This window comes from Furipterus horrens, unplaced genomic scaffold (assembly GCF_987537825.1).
Source record: "Furipterus horrens unplaced genomic scaffold, mFurHor1.1.pri manual_scaffold_3, whole genome shotgun sequence".
Classification (NCBI taxonomy): Eukaryota; Metazoa; Chordata; class Mammalia; order Chiroptera; family Furipteridae; genus Furipterus; species Furipterus horrens.
Genome location: NW_028327173.1, coordinates 15,779,961 through 15,803,658, shown reverse-complemented (window position 1 = coordinate 15,803,658; position 23,698 = coordinate 15,779,961). Strand labels below are relative to the sequence as shown.

General features: G+C 41.8%; 2 protein-coding genes across 2 annotated transcripts; both read left to right on the top strand.

Moving 5' to 3' along the window:
• The first annotated feature begins 2,955 nt into the window (after positions 1 to 2,955).
• On the top strand, positions 2,956 to 9,895 carry SYF2 (SYF2 pre-mRNA splicing factor). The gene is made up of 7 exons (XM_090271496.1): positions 2,956 to 3,032; positions 3,311 to 3,421; positions 6,455 to 6,580; positions 7,028 to 7,145; positions 7,495 to 7,585; positions 8,356 to 8,454; positions 9,465 to 9,895. Exons 1-7 carry the CDS (start codon positions 3,006 to 3,008, stop codon positions 9,628 to 9,630), a joined length of 738 nt encoding a protein of 245 aa, XP_090127622.1. The 5' UTR covers positions 2,956 to 3,005; the 3' UTR covers positions 9,631 to 9,895.
• Positions 5,209 to 5,776, top strand: LOC150014375 (coiled-coil-helix-coiled-coil-helix domain-containing protein 2). The gene has a single exon (XM_090271494.1). The coding sequence runs from the start codon at positions 5,238 to 5,240 to the stop codon at positions 5,700 to 5,702; it is 465 nt and encodes a 154-aa protein (XP_090127620.1). The 5' UTR covers positions 5,209 to 5,237; the 3' UTR covers positions 5,703 to 5,776.
• Positions 9,896 to 23,698: the final 13,803 nt, after the last annotated feature.

Here is a 23,698-nt window from a genome sequence, read left to right as displayed (position 1 = left end):
TAATGAATTTATTGTGCCGATGTGCTGGGGCCTTAGCAACAAAACATGTGCACAGAGATTAGGTGAACGATGAGCAGCCTGAAGTTAAAAATTGAATGTAAGTTGGTATGTTTTGGAAGATGAGCCCTGGCTGTTGTGGCTCAGTGGATTGAGCACTGGCCTATGGGCCGAAAGGTTACAGGTGTGATTCCCAGTTGGGGCGCACAGCCTGGGTTGCATCTGGTTCCTAGTTTGGGGGGTGGTGCTAGAGGCAACCATTGATGTTTCTCTGCCTCTCGTGTTAATTACCTACAGGTGGCTAGAGGCTCTTTATAGCAAAGCACAGGTATTTTTGTCAGAGCAGCTCTGTCCAATATATTCTAAATTGGACCCAATGAAACTTAAATCCACAATGACTTGCATATGTGCATTCCTGGACATATCATTGCTGTCATGATCATTTATATAGCCTTGGTAACATTTTCATCCCTTAAGTCACCAGCACTGGATTTGAACAAGGAATTTCCTGGAAGAGCCCTGACAGGAGAAGGCCCCTTCAACACGCGGCATGGACCGGGAGCGAGGGGGATGGGGAGAGACCCAGCTAAAAATGTCCACAGCTGTTTATATATTCCTGACTGCGCAGTGGGTGTTGCAACCAGTTCTGACCATTCACAGAACCCCATGCAGGCTCTGTAGGCTCCTTCTGTACCATCTCACAGTTAAAAGACTCCTCCCATCTTCTTGGGCCTTGGAAGTATCAAAGCCATTTTGAATAACAAAGACACTAGCAACTAGCCCCAGGCATGCAAAGGGTCTTAAAAGTTGCTTCCTTTTCCCCATCCCCCAGCCGCAAACTCGGGGGTTTGTTTTTGGACACCCCTGTTTCTGTAACAAAATTACATTATTTCCGTTCCCCAGAGATAATCCTTGTAAGTAGTAAGAGATGTACATCTTGGATTATTTTCTGTATACAAACCTCTTTTTATATAGGTATATTACAAACATCTTTCTCATGCCTGTACAGTGACTTGTAAGTCCCCACTTAACATCATTGGTAAGTTTCTGCAACTTGGAGCAAAACAACATAATTAAAGCATTTTACTATGGGCTAATTGATAGAAACAGTCTATGGCATCTCATCAATGTTATAAAAATGACATTATAAGGTCATCTCAAGCTATATTGTCTCGTTTTTCAATTCTATGGAAACAAATAGGCAGAATTCAAAACCGCTTTTTTTTTGGTCTTAAGAGTCAAGATTGAAAGCAATATCCTTGTTAGATTTGTGTCCAGAAGTAGGGAGGAGTCAGGTAGACCAGTTCAAAGCGTTTATTATTTTTAAAGACTATTTTTAGAAAGCAGGGAAGGGAGAGAAACGTGAATGTGTGGCTGCCTCTTGTGTACCCCTAACTGGGGACCTGGCCTGCAACCTAGGCATGTACCCTGACTGGGATTCAAACTGGTGACCCTTCAGTTCATAGGCCAGTACTCAGTTCACTGAGTCACACCAGTTGGGGCTCAAAGCCTTTATTGAAGAGTGTTCGAGCAGGTGGGGTGAATTTGAGCCGACTGCAGCACCAAGCACAAAGAGAGCCAGGTTAAGGGATGGGATAGTTGGGGAGACTTTAGAAAGTCCAGAGAGAGCTAGTGATTGATAGGAAAATAGGCTCTGAAAACAGGGAACTCACTAAAATCTTGTCAGCTGAAAAAGATATCTCTGTTAAACAGGATAACCACAGGGCATAGGCAGTTGCTGCCATTAGCAGTTACTGGGGGCAGCAGATTTATTGGGGGCTTGTCTCATGCCTAAGAATCCTTTGAAAAGCATCTATGAAAAAAATACGTTCAATGAGCTTTCTTGTATTTAATAAGTACTTTACCTCAAATTATTTTCAGGTTACAGTTGAAATTTTATACCTAGATATCTTTTTATTTTGGGGCTTTTCCGTTTTTATAATTAGTGCTTATTAGTGCAGACGCCCCCCCCCCACATATTCTTTTTGTATCCAGCACCTTTATTAGTTTAAGCATTGTTACTCATTCTGGCACAGTTTCTCTGTTGGACTTGTGAGAAACGCTCACAATAAAACACTGGGACACAGGATTTGAGCAGCAAAGCAAGGCATTTATTCATGAGTCTGAAGAGGCCGGTGCACCGCCAGCCAGAAGCACATGCGCGAAGCAGACAAAGAAAACTGGTTTTATACTAATGCGATTAGCTCCCCACCCCCTCTCCCTCTCCCCCATTTCTCCATTACTGGTTAATCCAGGTTCATAATCTAACGGGATTAACGCAGGGTGTGATTAAGGGTAATCTAGTTATAGGTCTATCTCCAATTTATTTGCAAAGTTACCTAGCTACATCTTCCCATTTCTATGACAATCTCCTTCCTTTTGATCCCAGAGATGTGTGTGAGGAGCTGTGGAATGTCATTTCCTCGTCCCTTTTCCATGATTCATCTGTTAATTCTCTCCTACTGTTTCGGGAGTCGCTGGCTTCTTTACCCCTAACAGACTCGAAAGAGTAAACAAGGTGGACGTGTCTGCGTTCCTGCAGTTTATAACGTTAGTGCGGGGAAGTGGAAAATGAACAAAAAAATATCTTACGCTATTGAAAAAATTATAACGGGGCCAGGTGACAGTACTAAAGGCCTATGTGAGACAAGGTATTCAGGGGAGAACTGCCTCGGAGAAGGTGACACTCAGCATAGATACTTTCTGCTCACTGGAGGAACACGCAGCTGAGGTGGCTTTCTACCAGGCTAAGGGTCGGCCATTTCTTCTTCGCTGCTCCCTTCCGGGAACCTCCCTGTGCTCTCTCCGTCTCATCCCTCCCCCCCAAGGCCTTCTGCGGCTGCGCAACGTCCTGCCCAATCGAAAACAGCTTACTGCTGGAAGGAGCAGGGATTGGTCCCAAACTCCAGATGTTGACAGGAAAGGGCGGGGCTTACCGTAGGTTCTTACTATCTATCGGAAGGCCAACGGAAGTGTAGTGTTGTTGCCGGAAGTGGAGGGAGGCTGTCATGGCGGCTGCGGCCCTAACCGAGAAGGTAAGTGCTGGCGGCTGTATCCAAGGTGTTTTTGTTGGGTAGGTTAAGTTGGCTCCATAGCTCAGGGGTTAGAGCACTGGTCTTGTTGGGTAGGTTACCAGGGGACTGCAGGAGTGGAGGAGATCCCTGGGTGCTGGGCCTGGGAGGAGCAGACACTGTGGGGTTGGTGTCAGCATTGAGGGCCTGTTGCGGCCTTTCGGGACCGGTAGGGAATCGGCCTCGGCAGCCCCGGGAGAAGCCGGACCGGCCCTGCCAACGGCCCGTCCTTTTTGTCGCAGATGCTGGTAGACATCGCGGAGGAGGAACAGCCCCTCGCGGCGGCGGAGGAGCTGGCCTCCCAGAAGCGCGAGCAGAGACTGCGCAAATTCCGGGAGCTGCATCTGAAGCGGGTGAGTAGTCCCAGCTAAGACCTGTCATTGGTCGGGCCCCTGCGTGAGTGTGGGGCTGGATGAAAAATTTATCCCGGTGGTTGTCCACCCTGGCAGCACATTGCGATCACTTGAAAATACAGTTGATCCTGGAACAACGCCTTGTTTAGAGGCGCTGACCCCCGCGCAGTCGGAAATCCAAATGTAACTTGGACTCTACAGTCTGCCCTTCGCATACTTAGATTGAACCAACCCCGCAGGATGAAAACAGTATTAGTTATATGAGGATTTTCGACTGTGCGGGGGCGGCACCCAAAGCCCCTTTGTTGGTCAAGGATCAACTGTTATTTTGATCCGTGGTTGGGAATGTGAAAATAATATTTTGGACCCGAGGTTGGTTGAATCTGTGCATGGGAAGCCTGCGGATAGGAAGGGCCGAGTGTATTTAAGTACTGAAAAAAATCTGGTTTAAGTGGATCTCTGCAGTTTAAACCTGTGTTGCCCAAGTCAACTGTACACATACTCGCTCCAGCTTCTGTCTCACCTACATCTACCTTAACTTACCTGGGCTAGGTTTGGGAGTCTCTATTGCTAACAGCCTCCCTGCTGTATTCTGACAAATTCTTCATTTTATCTAGGAAAAAATGTGTAGCTTGAGACCGGAAGAAACTTGTCCAGTGTTAATAAGAGAGCTGGTTGTCTTTTCATTCAATAATAATCAGCAAATTTCTGAAGGTCTATAGTGTCAGTGGTTTAGCTAGTTAGTGGGGAACTGGGTGATTAGGATAAGGCCTCTTCTCTTAAGAAGAGGAGACAACTTTATAGCTAGAAATTATATTGTATTAAATGCCATGCTAGAGTTAGGAACAAAGTGCCCCAGGCGGACAGGGGAGAGATTAATACAGTGTTGGGAGCTCCAGGCAGTGCTTTGTATAAGACTCCTAAACTACTATGTAAAAGATGAGTCAGGTGTTATCAGACAAAGAAGTTGGAGGAAGAAATATCCAAGCAGAAGGAACAAATGCAAAGGAAGAGAATTCATATTAGGGAAAAGAGTCCCGCAAACAACTGTCTGCAGTTGGAGCTGAGAAAGAAAAAAAAAAGCAGCTCTTGATTCTTTCGACTTGAAATGGCCTGACAGACATCCTGGCCATGGTTCCACCAAACCCCAGTATCACTCTTAACTGTTGGAGTGAGACAAAAACAAGACTATTCAAACCACAGAAATGACCACACATCCCCTTCTTCCGCTAACATCATAGACTTATTACCAAATAAAACATTAATCTTGCTCCATTAGTCCTGCCTCATATGTAAAAACTTAAGAGACTCAATCATAGAATGCCTTGGCTTTCTGACAGTGCCAGTCATAGCACAATCACCTGATACAAACCCAAATCCTATAAGTAGCTCCTCCTAACACCCTCTTGCTGAAATGTCTACAGTTACCTATGGTTTGCTGTCCCCTTCAGTGCAACAGACACAGTTGCTCTCTGCCCCCAAACATTAGTCTCATAAAGAATTAAACACACTTAAATATTTACCTGAATTGACTATGGAAAGAACATCTGGTTAGAGATTAGGAGATGTGGCTTCCTGGACATACTGCCACCAGCCTGTGACCTAAGAAACATCTAACTTAATTTGTCTTTGAGATGATATACTCATTTTGTTTTAAAACAGACTCTTCACAGAGTAATCCAAATAGAAAATTTCTTTCATTTGCCATAATATAAACTTTTAAAATATGTAAAAGGGAGAGGGGAATTTGGAAAGGATTAGAGATATTAAGATAGGTATTAGGCACTTGTAGACGCAGAGGTATAGAGCAGTTGCGATGCCGCGTGGAAGCCGAAGCCGCACCTCCCGCGTGGCCCCTCCGGCCAGCCGGGCACCTCAGATGAGAGCTGTGCCCAGGCCAGCACCAGTAGCTCAGCCGCCAGCACCAGCTCCACCATCTGCAGTTGGCTCACCTGCTGCTGCCCCCCGGCAGCCAGGTCTCATGGCCCAGATGGCAACCACTGCAGCTGGTGTGGCTGTGGGCTCTGCTGTCGGCCACACAATCGGCCATGCCATCACTGGGGGCTTCAGCGGGGGAAGTAATACTGAGACCTCAAGGCCCGACATCACTTACCAGGAGCCTCAGGGAACTCAGCCTACACAGCAGCAGCAGCAGTTTGGCCCATGCCACTATGAGATGAAACAGTTTTTGGAGTGTGCACAGAACCAGAGTGACCTTAAGCTTTGTGAGGGTTTCAGCGAGGTGCTGAAACAGTGCAAGTTTGCAAATGGATTAGCCTAATCAAGAAGTTCATAATGAAGAAATGGAAAATCATCTCTCATGACCAAGATAATTTAGTATAAAGATATAATTGATAGTGAAAGTATAAAACTACCAGTTAAACCTCTCATTATTAGTAGTTTTCTTGCCTCAGAATTGCAATGGAAGAGAGTGTACTTACTACCTAGAAGTTCATTGAGGTGGTATTGAGTTTGGAACTGGGCAGATGGTTTTGTGGCTTTCCTTAAACCAGCTTTTGTGATGTTAATGTTGGTGAATCAATTAAAATAAAGTGATTTTCTTCCAAAAAAAAAAAAAAAAAAAAAAAGATAGGTATTAAAGCCCCAGTCCCAAATTGAGGCTTTTTCCTTTAATCAGGATTAAAAGGGAATTATAAGTAGGACATCTTTCTCATCATGTGATTTCATATTATTTCATGCTATCTAAAGTCTAGTGTCACTGTAGTAGTCCTTCCCACTTTGTGAAACCTTGTCCCATCTAACTCAAGGGACCTGCTCAGAGGGACCACACAGGTAAACAGGGAAAGCAGCAAAAGAGTGCATGCAGTTCAACACATTTTTTTAATTGATACAAATGCATACCTCGTTAGATGGATGATTCCCTTGCTTAAAATCCTTTGATGGGTCTCTGTTGCTTTTAGGATAAATTGAGGTCTCCTTGTTAATGTATCTTACCTGATCCTCAAAGAAGGCAAGATCTGTTTGGATTGATTTTCATGTTTCAGCTACAAACGTTTTGTGTTTTGGTTTTAGAATGAAGCCCGTAAATTAAATCACCAGGAAGTTGTGGAAGAAGATAAAAGACTTAAGTTACCTGCAAATTGGGAAGCCAGAAAGGCTCGTTTGGAGTGGGAACTACAGGAAGAAGAAAAGAAAAAGGTTAGGAACTCCTCACCTGTCTTCAAAAGTGGGTTACTCAGTTTTTCTGTTGTACTAATAAAGTAGAACATGGTGGCTTTGTACACTGGCTCTGGAGCCAGACTGCCAGAGTTCAGATCTTGGCTCTGCTTTTTCTAGCTGCAACACTTTGGGTGAATTATTTAACCTGTCTGTGCCTCCGTTTTCTTACCTATAAAATTTGCACTATAATAATGATTGAGTTGTTATGAATTAAATGAGTCAATGCATGTAAAACATTTAAAACAGGGTCTGACCCCTGATAAATGTTGAGTAAGTATTATTTTTAAATTGGTGTGCTTATTTCTGTTATAGCAGATTCCTGAAATTTCTTTGAATATTAATTGTTATTTTGAAAGTATTGCTAAATATCTTTATTCAATAATTGCTTGTATCATAATTGCAAGTTTCAGCTTTTCTTATTTTTAGGAATGTGCAGCAAGAGGGGAGGACTATGAGAAAGTGAAGTTGCTGGCCATCAGTGCAGAAGATGCAGAAAGGTGGGAGAGGAAAAAGAAGAGGAAAAACCCTGACCTGGGATTTTCAGGTAAAATTGGCTTTCACTTTATTGAATGGGCCTGTTAGATAAGCATTGCTTTCAGTTTTTCCGGTTTATGAAAGGATATGCCCCTTCAGGGGTATTCTCTGAGAGGCAAAAACCCAAGAAAAATACAAATATGTCTCCTAGGATTGCAGTAAAGGTTGTACTGCAGTTGGCTGGGTTCCTTTAGTCTTTGTGATAAAATTAAGGCTTGTATTATCAGCATCTTCAGGATAGATACTATGCTTAGGTTGGTGTCTTATGCATATATTACTAATAACAGTTTTGATTTTTTTCTGAATAGTAATGACCTAACAAGGAAGTATGTTGTCTCTGATTCTCATTTTATTTTTAGATTATGCCGCTGCCCAGTTACGCCAATACCATCGGTTGACCAAACAGATCAAACCTGACATGGAATCATATGAGAGACTGAGAGAACAGCAGTAAGTTGGTGGGATTAATGCATTTAAAAAAAATTTTTTTTGTGAGGTAATGTAGATATATTTGTGTATGTGTATGTATATATACACAAACATACATACATACATACATAAAGTTTAGGTAATGCTTAGGTATGGGTTATCAAATAGCTGTCTTAAGAATGATTTCTGGTCTTAGCAACACTAGTTATTGCTCCCTCCACCTGGTTGTCTTTCTAGTTGGGCATTCTAAACTCGGAGTTGAGTGGCTAACACCCAGCTTATCATAGGCATTCAGATATTATTCTGGGAGGCAGAATGCTTTAGAACCAGCATGTGTGAATTTTGTTGTTGTCGTTGTAAAGGACCAGATAGTAAACATTTTAGGTTCTGTTGACTATATGGTTTCTGTCACAACTACTCAACTCTGCTGTTGTGATGTGAGAGCAGCATAGAGGATACAGAAACAAATGTGTGTAGCTATGTCCCAGTAAAGTTGTTTATAAAAACAGGGTGTGGCTTGCTGACCCCTGCTTTAGTAGAAAGAGAAATAATCTGAACTGGGAAGCAAGTCTTTTGACCTCTGGCTCTTGGCTCTTTCACCTGTAGAATAAAGATGTCAGAGTAAGTGATTTATTAGGTCCCTTCCAATTCTGTATTTTTCTTAAAGGTAGGATCCCACCGTAAATACATGCATATATTTTATCTCTCATCGTGAATGGTTGTTTAGTTTGAAATTTGCAAATAAGGAGCACTTGTAGTGTTACTATAAGTCCATTTTGCTGTCTTTTCAGTGGAGAAGAGTTTTTCCCAACATCCAACAGTCTTCTTCATGGAACACATGTGCCTTCCACACAGGAAATTGATAGGATGGTGACAGATCTGGAAAAACAGTAAGTACTCAGTACAACACAGTGAGAATTTAAAATCTTAATGGTAAAATGGACGTAATGAGCTTAGAGTGAATTGAATATAGACAGATATTGTACTTGCTAATTTCTGGCTTAGCATCCTTTTCTTTCTTTTTTTCTTTCTCTCTCCTTTTTTCTTTCTTTCTTTGTTTTTTTTCTTTTTTTTTGAAATTTTATAAGAGTTTATTTGAGCCAAACTGATGATCTATGCTGGGGAGCAAGATCTCAAATGCTCTGGGAAAATTATTCTTCTTTAAGATTTTTTATGTACCAATCACTGCTATTTGATTTGAAGAAGTAAGAATGTTCTAGTAAATGTACCTCCATTACATTTGTGTTTCTTTTTAAAAATTTTTAATTTTATTTTAGAGGGGAAAAAGAGAGAGAGAGAGAGAGAGAAAGAAACACTGATGTATTTATTGTTCCACTTATTGATGCATTCATTGGTTTCTTCTTGTATGTGCCCTGACCAGAGATCAAACCTTCAAACCTGCAACTTTGGTGTACCGGGACAATGCTCTTAACCAACTGAGCTACCCGTTCATGGCCACATTTGTGTTTTTAATACTAAGAGGGGTACATATTAGAGCAAAATGAATATGTATTTCAGGAGTTAATGCACATGGAATATTGAGAATAGTTTGTATTTCATATTGTATACTGCATATTAGCTGTGGTTATTAATATAATTATTATTGTAATCATCTTCTTTTAAATAATACTTCATGTGTCCAGTTTTTAGCAATGTTATTATTGCTCTCTTAGAAGCATTCTAAAGATGAGTTAGTGTATTACTGGATTTCATGCTACTTATCCAGGCTTGTGCTGTTAATTAGCAGTTTCAACTTGATCTTGATGAAAACGGCCCTCCTCCCCCAAAGTGTACTATCCTAAGTGTACTGATTCTTTTCTTAACTATTTGGCCATGTTCTATTAAGACCCCAAAAGAAGGCAAATTTTTAATTTTGTAAATTATTTTCTTTTTCCCTCAGAATTGAAAAACGAGACAAATACAGCCGGAGACGGCCTTATAATGACGATGCAGACATTGACTACATTAATGAAAGGAATGCCAAATTCAACAAGAAGGCAGAAAGATTCTATGGGAAATATACAGCTGAAATTAAACAGAATTTGGAAAGAGGAACAGCTGTCTAATCTCCTCCAGGAAGTGTTTTAGAAGCTTGAGAATGGAGTGAAAATTTCTGCTAGCAAATTGCAATTCTATTCAAAGTTATACCAATACCAGAACTCATTCTGTGTTTTCCTGCTCAGAATTTAAAAATAAATCTTTTTTCTTGAACATATATTTCCATGTATATATCCAAATTTTTGTGCTTGGATTACGATGTATTTCTTGTAGTGTACTTGTTTTGTAATAATCTACTTTGTATAAATTCTAATTATATTATTTTTCTATGTATCTTAAATGTGTGATTATTTAATCCATGAAGTATTTTGGACTTAACACTGCTGGTAGCAAACGTAAATTCAATCTTGTTGCTTTGAATAATGTTAGGAATTTGACAGAATGGAGCTGGTCTCGAATCATTTGGGGTTGTAGACTCTGAAGCTGCGGACTGTGATGAGGAAGGTGGTGGTGGCTACTGGAGGGCTGGTGCAGGCTGTACCCGGGCTGCTTATGGGGAGAAGGAGCCTCAGGACTGGCCTGGCCACCCCCCGACCCCTCTCCCATGTCCTCTAACCTACCAAAGCTTCCTGGCTAGCCCGTACTTGGGGACCCTCAGACACATTTCCCATGCCCCCCTTTCAGGGTGTGCTGACTTCACACCCAGGTTCCCTGTCTCTCAAGTCCAGGAAGTAACAACTGTCTTGTGAATATTGACCATGTACCTTTCCCTTTTTACTAAGCAAATATCCTGTGGAATAAAATCCCTACTAAACCTGTTTATCATGAAAAAAAAAATTGTATATATACACACAGATATACATGCTTCTGTTTCATAAACTTTTAACTTTTTTTATTATGGGAAATTCCAAAAATAAGAAAAGAGGACAGAATAACACAATGAACACGATATACCTAATATCCAGCTTAAGTAATCTCATGGCCAGTATCGTTTCATCTTTATTTCTAGCTACTTTCCCCTCCACAACTCCCATGTTATTTTGAAGCAAATACTAGATGTGTAATTTATCCATAAAGTTAAGTATCCGTAAGATACATAAAAACACAATACTATTGTCACATCAAGAAGGTCATTTTAATGAACGTCCTGAGAGATTGGTATAATTTTTCCTACCTGTTGACTAAAATGCTAAATACATAATAAGGATATTCCAAATTAAGAGAAATCAAACTCAGGAAATTTCACAAATATTTCAGCTTTCATGTTTACAGGCAATTTAACATTTAATAGCATTGGTGACTTTTTAATTCTATGTGATACTTTCTATTCTCTGTTTCCTTTTCTAGCATTTCTATGTGCAGTGAATCAGGTCTGGTCATAGGGCCTTAATGCTATAATACCTCTGAAAATACATTGAGTATGTTTCTATTCCCATTTCCAATACCTTAATTCAAGTCTTTGATCCTAAATATTGCAATAGCCTTAAAAGATTAACTTCAAAAAATTATCAAATAGAATCTGGCAATGCATTTAAAAGAATACTACAAGCAAGCAGGGGTTTCTTTTTTTTTAAATTGATTTTTAAAAAAGGGATGGGGAAGGAGAAAGTGATCACGGCAACTGTTTAGCTCCCCCTTGTGGCATTTCAGGAGCATAGCTTCAAAACCAGTCTTTTTTTTTTTTTTTTTTTCCCTCCTTTTCTTTTAAGCCCAAGAAGCAAGCACTGGGCTTTTTCCCAGCTATAATAGTAATACATAGTCATTGTAAAAAATTACTTCTTCCAATTGGGGGAGCATGAAATTTTATTGACTTATTAAATCCTTCAGTATGGAAACCAGAGAGGTAACTTAAAACTTAAAAAAAAATACTGAGGTATAACTTTCTTTTTTTTCTCTTAAAAAAAAATTTTTTTTTTATTATGTTGTTACAATTTCGCAAATTTGTTCCCCTTTGCTCCCCTCTGCTCAGTACCCTGCTTCCCTCTGGCAATCCCACCCCCTTAGTTCATGTCCATGTGTTGTGCATATAAATTCTTTGGCTTCATCCTTTCCTTTATTATTCTTAACTCCCCTATATCTATTTTGTACAACCAATTATGCCTCTTAATCCCTTCACCATTTCCCCATTTCTCCCCCTTCCCCCTCCCAGCTGATAACCCTCCAAATGATCCCCATATCTATGATTCTGTTCTATTCTGGTTTGCTTAGTTGGGTTTTGTTTTTATTTTTTAGATTCAGTTGTTGATAGTTGTGAGTTTGTTGTCATTTTAATGTTCATAATTTTGATCTTTTTCTTAAGTAAATCTCTTTGACATTTCATATAATAGCTTTGTGATGACGAGCTTCTTTAGCTTTACCTTGTCTGGGAAGCACTTTATCTGCCCTTCCATTCTAAATGAGAGCTTTGCTGGATAGAGTAACCTTGGTTGTAAGTCCTTGCTTTTCATCACCTTGAATACTTCTTGCTAGCTCCTTCTTGCCTGCAAAGTTTCTTTTGAGAAATCAGCTGAAAGTATTACAAGCACCCCTTTGTTGGCAGCTCTCTGCTTTTCCCTTGCTGCTTTTAGGATTCTCTCTTTACCTTGAACCTTTGGCATTTTAATCATGATGTGTCTTGGTGTGGTTCTCCTTGGGTCTAGCTTGTTTAGAACTCTCTGTACTTCCTGGACTTGTATGTCTAATTCCTTCACCAAATTTGGGAAGTTTTCCTTCATTATTTTTTCACATAAGTTTTCAATGTCTTGCTTTTTCTCTTCTCCATCTGGCACCCCTGTGGTTCAGATGTTTGCACATTTAAAGTTGTCCCAGAGGTTCCTAAGCCTCTCCTCATTTTTTTCAATTCTTGCTTCTTCATTATGTACTGGTTGACTGCTTTTTTCTTTCTTATGTTCCAAATCATTGATTTGAACCCCAGTTTCCTTCTCTTCACTGTTGGTTTTGTGTGGGTTTTTCTTCATTTCATTTAGCATAGCCTTCACTTCTTCTCTTATGCATTTGCCATCCTTAAGGATATCTGTCAAGTCTGTAAGCATCTTTATCACCAGTGTTTTAAACTCTGCATCTGTTAGGTTGGCTATCTCCTCGTCACTTAGCTCTCCCACTGGAACCTTGATCCGTTCCTCTTTTTGGGCCATACTTTTCTGTCTCCTCAACTTGACAGGCTCCTGTGTTTTTTTTGCCTCTGTGTCTTAGGTAGAGCTGTTGCACCTGTTACATTGTAAGGGGTGGAGCCTTAGGTATTTGTCAGTACAGGGCAACCCATTGCACCTCGTTGTGGCGCTGTATGTGGGGGGAGGGGTCTCAGAGGGAACGATGCCGCTTTCTCAGCACTCGCCCCTTTTCCAGGCACTTCTCCAATTTTCACATGGGACTGGCGCCCCTCTAGCTGTTGTCATGGCTGTCGTTCCCAGAGTTGGTGGGTCTGCAGATGTTCTAGGACCATGAGCCCTTTAAACAAGTGGACTCTGCTGAGAGACCAGCAGTTTCTTACTCCGCCCCAACCCCCATTGGTTTACACAGTTAGAAGCAATGAGGCTTGATTTTCCCCAGCACTAAGGCCATGAGCTATGTGGTCTGGTCAGAAGCTGGGAATGCTCCCCAGGTGTCCCTTCTGACTTTTAAAAACATGTAACTGTGCTTTCCGCCAGCCTGCTGCCACCGCCACCACACCGTGTCCTCTCCACCCTGGCTCCATTTCTCCTACCTGTCTGGATGAGTATTTCTTCTTTATATCTTTGTTTGTTGGACTTCCATGCAGCTTGATTTCCTGGAACTTCTGGTTGTCTCTAGTTTTGTGGTAGTTGTATTCGTTCTTAGTTGTGGAGGGAGACGCAGCGTGTCTATTTAGGCTTCCATCTTGGCTAGAAGTCTGAGGTATAACTTTCATACAGTAAAGTAAAAAATCTTGAGTGTACAATAGTTTAATTTTTACATATTTATAAACCTTTGTTACTACCAAGCAGGTAGTGAAGAACACGGACAGGAAATGTGTGGGTCTCAATTAACAGCCAGCATCAAATGCCAGATACATGATATTTGCTGGTGATATTTGATATTCTAGTCCCCAGCTTTTGAGTCCTCCAGTTGTGGCACCAAATGTGTAGCAGAGTCGAGCCACTACCCGCTCCCTACCCGCGTCTTCTCCAAGTTCCTATCTCACAGAAACCATGAGAGATAGTAATCCTCGTTGTTGTTTTAAGTCACTAAATTTTGGGACAATTCGTTATATGGCATAGATAACTAATGCATGCTATCTACCTCATAAGATTCTCTTGGAGTTTAAATGAACCAATAGTTGGGGAAACTGGGTATAATATTTGATACATAGCAACTCAAGAAAACAAACTTATTAGTAAATAAAAAACTGAGGAAAGTTGTACTTTTAAAGTACACAGTTAACTAGTTTCAGTTACTACATGTAATTAAAAGGGAATTCTAAAAGCCATTTAGAATTTTAAAAACTTTTCACTAATTCTGATTACACTTTTGCTTAGTTACACTGTTTTTTTTTTTTCTTCAAGACTTACTAAGTCATGGAACTTTAGTGACTGGGAAAACAGTTATCTTTTCCTTTGTTGCTGATACAAGTATTCTAAGTCAGTGGCATGTGAATCAATCAGGTTTTAATAAAATTTTGTCCATTACTAGGGAAAACATTTTGATTTCATAATTCAGCTTCACAAAAGTTTTCAGCAAAATTAACTTATGTAAATATGACTATATTTATGTCTTACTTTAAAAAAAAAGATTTTATTTATTTTTAGAGAGAGGAGAAGGGAGGGAGAAAGAGAGGAAGAGAATCATCAAATGTGTGGTTGCCTCTAGCACACCCCCAACTGGGGACCTAGCCTGCAACCCAGGCATGTGCCCTGACTGGGAATTGAACCAGTGACCCTTTGGTTCGCAGGCTAGTGCTCAATCCACTGAACCACACCAGCCAGGTGTTTGTTTTTTAAAAAGAAATATACAAACGGCCAATAAACATACAAAAAGGTGCTCAATACCATTAGCCCTCAGGGAAACACAAAGTAAAATTAGAATGAGGTGTCACTTCACATCCACCAGAATAGCTATAATCAAAGAGACAGATAATCACAAGTGTTGATGAGGCTGTGGAGAAATGGGAACCTTCTATACACTGCTGGTGGGAATACAAAACTGTGCAGCTGCTTTGGGAAACAACTGCTTTGACAATTTCTTCAAAGAATAGGCATGGAGTTACTGCATGATGTAACGATTTCACTTCTAGGTATGTACCCAATGTCAGAATATGGTGGCAACTGGACTGCCTGCCTGGACTTTTGATATATGCAAATGAACTATATGCAAATCAACCTGGTCCCAGCTTTTCCCATAAGAAATAAAAATGGACTTTGCTCATTCCCAGAAGAAATGTTGAGGGACCTAGCACCACATATTGACTGGCTTGGTGGGGGAAAAGCAGGGAGATGTAAATAACCTGCTGAATGTGTTGACAGATAAACTCACCCTAACTGAATGTATGTTCCGAAAGGTGTGGAGAAGGTACCTGCAAACACTTCCTATGGGCTCCTATGGGCTCTTATGGGTGACTGGGAGTCTCCACTCTCCCTTCCTTTTCCTCTTTTTTCTCTTCCTTTGTTCCTACAGGCCTGGGAGTTGGTTTGGGAGTTTCTTTTTTCTTTAATCTCTTTCTTTCCTTCTTTTCAGTAAACCTTGGTGTAAAATCTTAGACTGTTCTCTGGGTGATTTTTCAGAGCAGAGGCAGCCTGACACCCAACAGAATGAAAAACATTTTGCCACAAAAACAAACAAACTTGTAAGCAAAAGTTCACTGCAGCATTATTTAATAGCCAAAGAGTAGAAAGAGCTGAAAATCCATCAGCTGATGAGTGGATAAATGTGGTACATCCACATAAAGGAATATTACTCAGCAATAAAAAGGAATGAAGTACTGATACATGCCACAACATAGATGAACCTTGAAAACATTTTGCTAAGTGACAGAAGTCAGACACAAAAGACTACACATTGTATGATTCCATTTATATGAAATGACCTGAACAGGCAAATCCAAAGAGAGAGAAAATAGATTAGTGGTTGTCAGGGACTGGGTGGGATGAGGGAGGGATTGATGGGGAATAACTGTTAATGGGTACACGTTTTCCTTTTGGGATGATGAAAATTTCTTCAATTATTGTTGTGATGGTTACACAACCTTGTGAATATGTTAAAAACTGAACTGTGTACTTTAAAGGATGAATTTTATGGCATGAAAATTATATCTCAGGAAAGCTGTTGTGGTTTCTGTTTGTAACCACCTCATAAGAAGACTTCCATTGACTTTGGAAGGTCTGTTTGATATCCAGACTTCACAAAATTCACTTGGGAGTGATTTCCAGGAGGCCCCTCAAGAAGATTTCCAAGAGACACTTGTGATTGCCCATCTGGAGAAAAAGCAATAACTCAATTAAATGATTCATTTAATAAGCTGTATTGAGCAGCTGTGATATGCTAGAAGCTTGGCTATATCAATGAACAAAATTCAAGGGTTGATTTTAGTTAAGCTGCTTCTTATGTGGGCAATTCTGCACTGATTGCTCCAGGGTGAGTGCGGCAGGCATCGACTGATTGATGTTAACAAGGATTTGTGGCTTCCCTCCTACTATTCTGGGGAAACCAGCCAATTTAAAGAAAAGGGAGGGACACATAAAGATCTGGCATTTGTGAAAGTGTTTCCATACTTAAAGTCAATAGCAAGTTAGGAATGACTTTGGCTGTGAATAAGAGAAATTCCAACAAACAGGCTTGGACAAAGAAAAGACTTTTTTTTTTTTTTGTACAAAAGTGTGGAGGTGGGAGCTTGCTTAGTGGCTTGATAAAATCACCAAGGACCTAGGATCAGTTCTTCTTTCTGTTCGGGCATCCTCAGCATTGCATTGGTCTTTTGTCTTTGTGCTTGTTGCTTGTGGTCACTAGATGTTGCTCAGCACCAGGCATCACGTCCACATACCAGCGTCCAAGGAGGAAGAGAGGAGCAAGGTCGAAAGGGCAAAGGTCCTCAATGTTCCTTCTCTGAAGGCTCCATTGATTCTGGAAAGCTGCCCTGGTGTATCATTGACTGAAACGGGCTCACGAGCTGAATCAGTGCACGGGGGTGTGTAGTAACCAACTAGTGGGTTGGCTGGGGTCTGTTGATTAAGGCTGGGTTCCCCTGGGCCTGGCTCTGGGCCTCAGGCCAACTTAGATTGGTTTCATGAATTTTGTTTTGGGGCCTGTTAGGAAAGGGATACAGCAATGGCACAAGCACATTTCAAACCCCTGCTCGAATCACATGGTGAAACATCCTGCTGGCCAAAGCAAGTACCATGGCTGAGCCCAAAGTCAGGGGGCAGGAAACCCACTTAGCCTGCAATGACCTCATGCTAAAGGGTTGAAGTGTAATTCTACCTCGAGGGTGCGAAGGCCACAGGTGCCTTTTCCTGGACCAGTCAGCAAGGTCTGGATTGCCAGGGATGGCTTAGACCAAATCCCCCTCATAAAGTCTTACGGTGTATGTAGTGTTATTATTAGCATGACCTTTTGGAGAAGGACTTTTAGGATCAAACCCATGCTTTTCCACCTACTGGCTGTTTGACCTGGAGCAATCAGTTTCATGTCTCAGATTCCTCATCTGCAAAATGAGGATAATAATAGCACCTGCCTCGTAGAGTTGTTGTGAAGACTACAGTGCTTCTAAAAAGGCCTAGCGCACAGTAGGGCTCCGTAAGTGTTAGCTGTGATCCTCTGGGGCCAGAGGTGAGGAGGGTCTTGACGCTCCTGCTCTCCCCAGAAGCTGTACCATTTGAGTTTGGCCACAGAGGAGAGCAGGGAGCTGGGTAAGTCTGCCTGTGTTACCTCTGGTGTCAGTGAGGGCTCCCATCTCCCACTGTGTGTCCTTCTTATTCCTCCCAGGCAGCTCACCAGCTAATGTACCACAATTGCTTTTTCATTAGTAGCCGCAGAATTCACATCCAGTAGCTCTCGACCACGGAGGTTTGCAGTTAATGGTGGCCTCATACACTGATCCATGAAGCTGAACAATCTGCTCCAGCTTTGTTAGGCTGGAATTAGCCCCTTGAAGAAAGAAACCCACTGCATTACCTGCACTCGGGCCAACCAGGAGGGAAAAAGACCGCCTCGCCAGATGTTCCGCGTGCCGGGACTCCAGAGTTCTAGGGGTTCCAACTGTGTTTGTTCCAGAGGATTCTCAATCAAAGCACAACCCCAGGCAGACACATTTTCACACTAGCATGCCCACAGCATGTGTGGAAAAAAGCAGGGGAATCTGTGTAGATCTAAGTTGAACTAATTAGCTGTCAGCTGCATTGCAGCTGGAGATCAAATATAAACTGTTGGCATCAAAAACTGTTCCGGTCCCTGTCATTTCCGTTCTCCTGGTGCCACGCCATCCTTTGTAGCTGGGCCCTAATATGTTTCTCCACACTGACAAAAACCCAGCAGCCTGCCAAGCACGGAATCCCGAGTCATCTGCTATTGGCGACTGTAGTCCCTTTTATTTGGTGCCAGGTGGAGTTAGAGACCCTGGCCTCTCGCTGGGCTGGGTAGTTGGAAGTGGGCAATTGTATTTGGGTATGTTGGAATGCAAATATTTGCACGGTTGCCCGTCACGAGGGTCCTTTACCATTGTTCCTGTTCTATGTGTGCAAATATCACAAAGTCCAGGGTCTGCAATGAGTTCATTTTGACCTATTTCCTGAATTTCATCAGTTGCACCAGGTAGAAGTGGTTCATCAAGCGGCTGAAGGGCAGGGGTGTAGATTTTGCCTTTCAGGAGAGGCATGTGCATCTGGCAATGGGAGGGTGACCAGAGAACAGACCCAGTGACGGTTTTATTTAGATATTTAAAGTGTCGTTCCCCCCCCACCCCGGTAGAAAGGAATCTGTTTCTGGTTTAACTGATTAAAAATTGCTGCCATGTTATTGCAAATAATGTGACCCCTCATTTCTTTAAAGAAACTTGGAATATGGTTATGAAATTCCAAGCATACAAATGACAAATTGGCTTTATGAATTTGATTCTTCTTCATGGCAAAAGATGTATAATTTTAGTACACTTTAAAAGTCAGGACTTCTGGCTAAGATGGAGGTGTAAGTAAATACATTTTGCTCCTTACACAACCATAAGAAGGATCACAACTAACCTCAAAACAAAAAAACAACCAGACTGTCAGAAAATTGAACTGTATGGAAGTGTGACAACAAAGGATTTAAAGAAGAAATATTTACAGACAGGTAGGAGGGGTGGAGACAGGAGCCGGGGTGGAGAGAACACGGTGTGGCAGTAGCAGCAAGGCAGTGGTGGCAGCAAGGCAGTGGTGGTGGCCAGTGGAAGGGGTGGTCTCACATTCACATGTGGCAGATAAAAGGTGGGAGGGACACCTGGGGAGTGATCCCAGCCCCAGGCCAGACTGCAGCCCAGGGTTCCAGTGCCAGGAAAATAAAGCCTCATAGCTTCTGGCTCTGAAAACCAGTGCTGGTTGGGGCAGTGCAAGAAACTGACTGTCTCTCAGGAGGGCTCATTTAGAAGGTCCCCACAGTCCTAGAATGTATGTAAACCCACTCACTCCGGGAACCACCACCAGAACAACAGCTAGAGGGGTGCCAGTCACATATGGGAAGTGGGTGAGGTGACTGGAAAAGGGGAGAGTGCTGAGCAAGAGGCATTGTTCCCTCTCTGACCCTTCCCCCACATACAGTGCCACAAAGTGGTGAAACCGGTTGCCCAGCACTGACAAATACCTAAGGCTTCGCCCCTTGCAACATAACAGGTGCACCAAGACAGGGAGTCAAAGCAGCTCTATCTAATACACAGAAACAAACACAGGGAGGCTACCAAATTGAGGAGACGAAGAAATATGGCCCAAATGAAAGAACAGATCAAAACTCCAGAGAAAGAACTAAGGGAAATGGAGATGGCCAACCTACCAGATGCAGAGTTCAAAACACTGGTGATAAGTTTGCTTAGAGAACTCACTGAGTATGGCAAATGAATAAGAGAAGAAATGAAGGCTACACTAAGTGAAATAAAGAAAAATCCACAGGGAATCAATAGAGATGGAAGGAAGCTGGGGTTCAAATCAATGAATTGGAACATAAGGAATAAATAAGCAGTCAGCTAGTAGAGAAGGAAGAAATAAAAATTGAAAAAAAATGAGGAGAGGCTTAGGAACCTCTGGGACAACTTTAAATGTACCAACGTCTGAATCATAGGGGTGCCAGAAGGAGCCCTTATTATATGAAATGTTAAAGGGACTTATTTAAGAAAAAGATAAAAACTCTGAACATTAAAACAACAGCAAACTTACAACCACCAACAACTGAATCTAAAAATCCAAGAAACAAAAACAAAAAACCAAAGTAAGCAAACAACTAGAATAGTAACAGAATCATAGATCTGGAGGTTTATGGAGGGTTATCAGTGGGGAGGGAAAAGGGGGAGAATGGGGGAAAGGTAATAGGGATTAATAAGCATAATTGGTAGGTAAAAAATAGACAAGGGGAGCTAAGAATAGTAGAGGAAATGGAGAAGCCAAAGAACTCATGTGCACAACCCATGGACATGAACTGAGGAGGGTATTACTGGAAGGAAGGGAGGTACTGGGTGGAGGGGGGGGAAAGGGAAAAAAGTTTGGGACAACTGTAATAGCATAATCAATAAAATACACTTAAAAAAAATCAAAGTTGGCATAGGGTACTACTAAGAATTATACACTAGGTGGCAGTATACTTTTAGTTTTTCAACATGACGAGCACTACGGGTTTTCAAAGCATGGTCCCCAAACCAGCATCATAATCACTGCCTGGGAATTTGTTAGAAATGTGAATCCTCTGGCTCCAGCCCAGACCTACTGAATCAGAGTCTCTGGGAGTGGGGCCCAGTAACCTGTGTTTTAACAAGTCTTCTGGGTGATTCTGTTGTACTCTCAAGCTTGAGAGCCACAGCTAAAGTCAAGTTTGAAGTCTTTCTGCAACCTGAAAATGCCAGCATTACAGGCAACAAGGTGTGGTGCACTTTGGGCACAAGTGTTGTGACTGACAGATATAAAAAAACATCCGTGTCTCAAGTATATTTTATGCCGGATTTTTCCAAGTGTCTAAAATGTCCGGCATTGATCATGACTTAGGGCTAAAGTATGAAAAGCCCCAGTCAGGAAATGAGGATGTGAGCCTCTAGATCCACTATGTTAACTGTTATAATTCACTAGCACCTAAGAACTACTTTATTGATTAATTAAATTATTTATTGATTGATTTTAGGGAGAGAGAAACATTCATTTGTTGTTCCACTCATTGATACATTCATTGGTTGATTCTAGTATGTACCTTGACCAGGGATCGAAATCGCAACCTTGGAGTAGCAGGATGATGCTCTAACCAATTGAGCTACTTAGCCAGGGATTTTTATTTAAAAAATTTTTTTTTGTTATTTACTTATTTTAAGAGAAACATCAATTGGTCACTTCTCCAATGTGCCCAACTGGGGACTGAACCTGCAACCCAGGCCTGTGCCCTGACTGGGAATTGAACTGGCAACCTTTGACTTTGTGTAAGGATGCCCAACCAACTGAGCCACATTAATCAGGGCAACACCTAAGAACTATTTGCCCAAATATGGTCTATCCCCTGTTTTTGTAAATAAAGTTTTATTGGAACACAGCCACACTCATTGGCATATTATCTATGGCTGCTTTCAGGCTACAGAATCAGAGTTGAAAGATTTTGAGGCCTGCCAAGCATAAAATATTTACTATTTGGTCCTTTACAGAAAAAGGTTTAGGTTTAGATTAAGAGTTATTTGGCAAGGCCTTGAAGGACTGAGTCACCGAGTCACCAGCCCCAGGACAACTGAGGGTCCAAGGTGGGAGACCTTGTGTAGTGATATTGCCAAGAGTACAGGGGGTGGGAAGGAGGGGAGAAGAAAATTATGGGGGAGCTGAGAGGTCTATGTGAGGTACCAAGGGGCACTGAGATGCTCTGGACCATTAACCAATGTACTAATGCTCATAAATGCAAATGCCAACCAGCAAATCTACTAACTACAATCAACTTTACACACAGATTATTTACTTATCTGTAGGTAAAAACTATTTATCCATCTGCTATCAACTAAGATGATTCTATTTTGAGAAACTGGCTAATTGCCTTTTGTAGGCTCTGTGACCGGGGACCAAACCTGCAACCCAAGCATGTACTCTGACTTGGAATCAAAACGGCGACCTTTCGCTTTGTGGGATGACACCCAACCCACTGAGCCGCACTGATCAGGGCCTAAGATGATTCTTGTTGGGACATTTTATCCACTTTCAAAGGACTCGAGGTGAGGCTCAGAGTTAGAGTGTAGTGAAAAATAAGATGTTTGCTGATAACACAGAGTGGACCACAGTTGACAGACCTCTTTCTACTTATTTCTATCCTTAGTAGCAGCTACTGTACTGGAATTTCCTAAGCAAAATTTTCCAAGTGTTATAAGCATATTTTATCCTGGGCAATTTTCATACATTGCATTTACTAAATTTCCAAACAGCCCTGACAAATACACCTCCATCTTTCCCTCTGTCCACAGGAGGAAAAGCTCAGAGAAGGCGGGAAACTGTTAGGTCAAACAGTCGAACCCTGGATTTGAACACCCTGACCTATACCTGGCATAGTCAGACCTGGGCCAACTACTCCATGCTCTCTCCTTATTTTTTTTTTTTTACATGCATTTATTGCCTATTTATTGATTTTTCAGGTTCAGGCAGTGCCTTCCCAGTCTGGGAGAGAGGATTGCATTCAGTCTTCCTTCGCCTTGCTCCTCTTACATTTGTGAACCTTTCTTATTTCCCAACCTCCTAATTTTTAAAAGTCTATTTTATTGATTATGTTGTTACAGTTATTCCAATTTTTTTCCCTTTGCACCCCTCCACGCAGTACCCCCACTTCCCTCCAGCAATCCCACCCCTCCTTAGTTCATGTCCATGGGTTGTGCATATGAGTTCTTTGGCTTCCCCCTTTCCTATATTTTTCTTAACATCCCCCTGTCTATTTTGTACCAACTGATTAAGCTTCTTAATCCCTGCACCATTTCCTCATGTCTCCCCCTTCCCTCTCCCAGCTGATAATCCTTCAAATGATCCTCATACCTCTGATTCTGTTCCTATTTGGTTGTTTGCTTAATTTGTTTTTGTTTTGTTTTCTAGATTCAGTTGTTTATAGTTGTGAGTTTGTTGTCATTCCCTCCATCTTTAATGTGTTTGTAATCATGCTATTCTTGGTGTTCTTTTTATAAACTGGCAGCAAGGTCTTGCAGTCTTATTTAAGATATTATATTATTATCCTTCCTAGTAGGACCCTAATTAATTAATCATATAGAAATGGTTCCTTGTTTAGTCCATTAAGTTAAATTGAGGTCTTTATCGAGAGGAGCCAGAAGCTGTGTCTGAGGTGTGGCCGTCCCCAGCTGTGGGGCAGACGTGGGCAGAGGATCAAAGACAAGGGGCCGATATTCATAACAGATGTACCTGCAACTTGCTGTCATTGGATAATGGAAGGAAGTCAGACAAAAACAAGCTTTGTGGACCCGGACAATTTGTTAGTCCCTGTTCTCAGTCCTAACTTTCAGTATTGGCCTGGGGAAGAACAAGACACCCCAGCCCAGGAGTGGGCTCACGGTGACATCCTGAGACTTCGACAGCAGGAAAAGTCCCTTTGGTGAGCAGAGAATCGTACAAGGGCATCTGGAAATAAATGTGTCAGGGAGCACATTGTTCTTTGTTCCTTGGTGGTTTTTTTTTTTTTTTGTCTTGGGAAGTGTTGATGGGCATGCAAATCAGGAATAATGAGAAAAGGGTGTGTGGGTAATCCCGGAGAAACGCTTCCTTGAAGGTCTCAACATCCCCTACCCTCACTTTTTGCACGAGGTGCTGAGGGCAGACTAGGGTCATTGCTTTGTGGCATGGGTATGATAATGGGACATTTTGTGGCCTAAAACCCTCCCCCTTCCTTCCCAACCTGGCCACGTTGTTGGACAACAAACATGGGCGACATGGTCTTTAGAATCACAGTACCTGGACGAGAGGCAATCTCTGAAATTACGTTCCCTGTTCCTGAGGATTT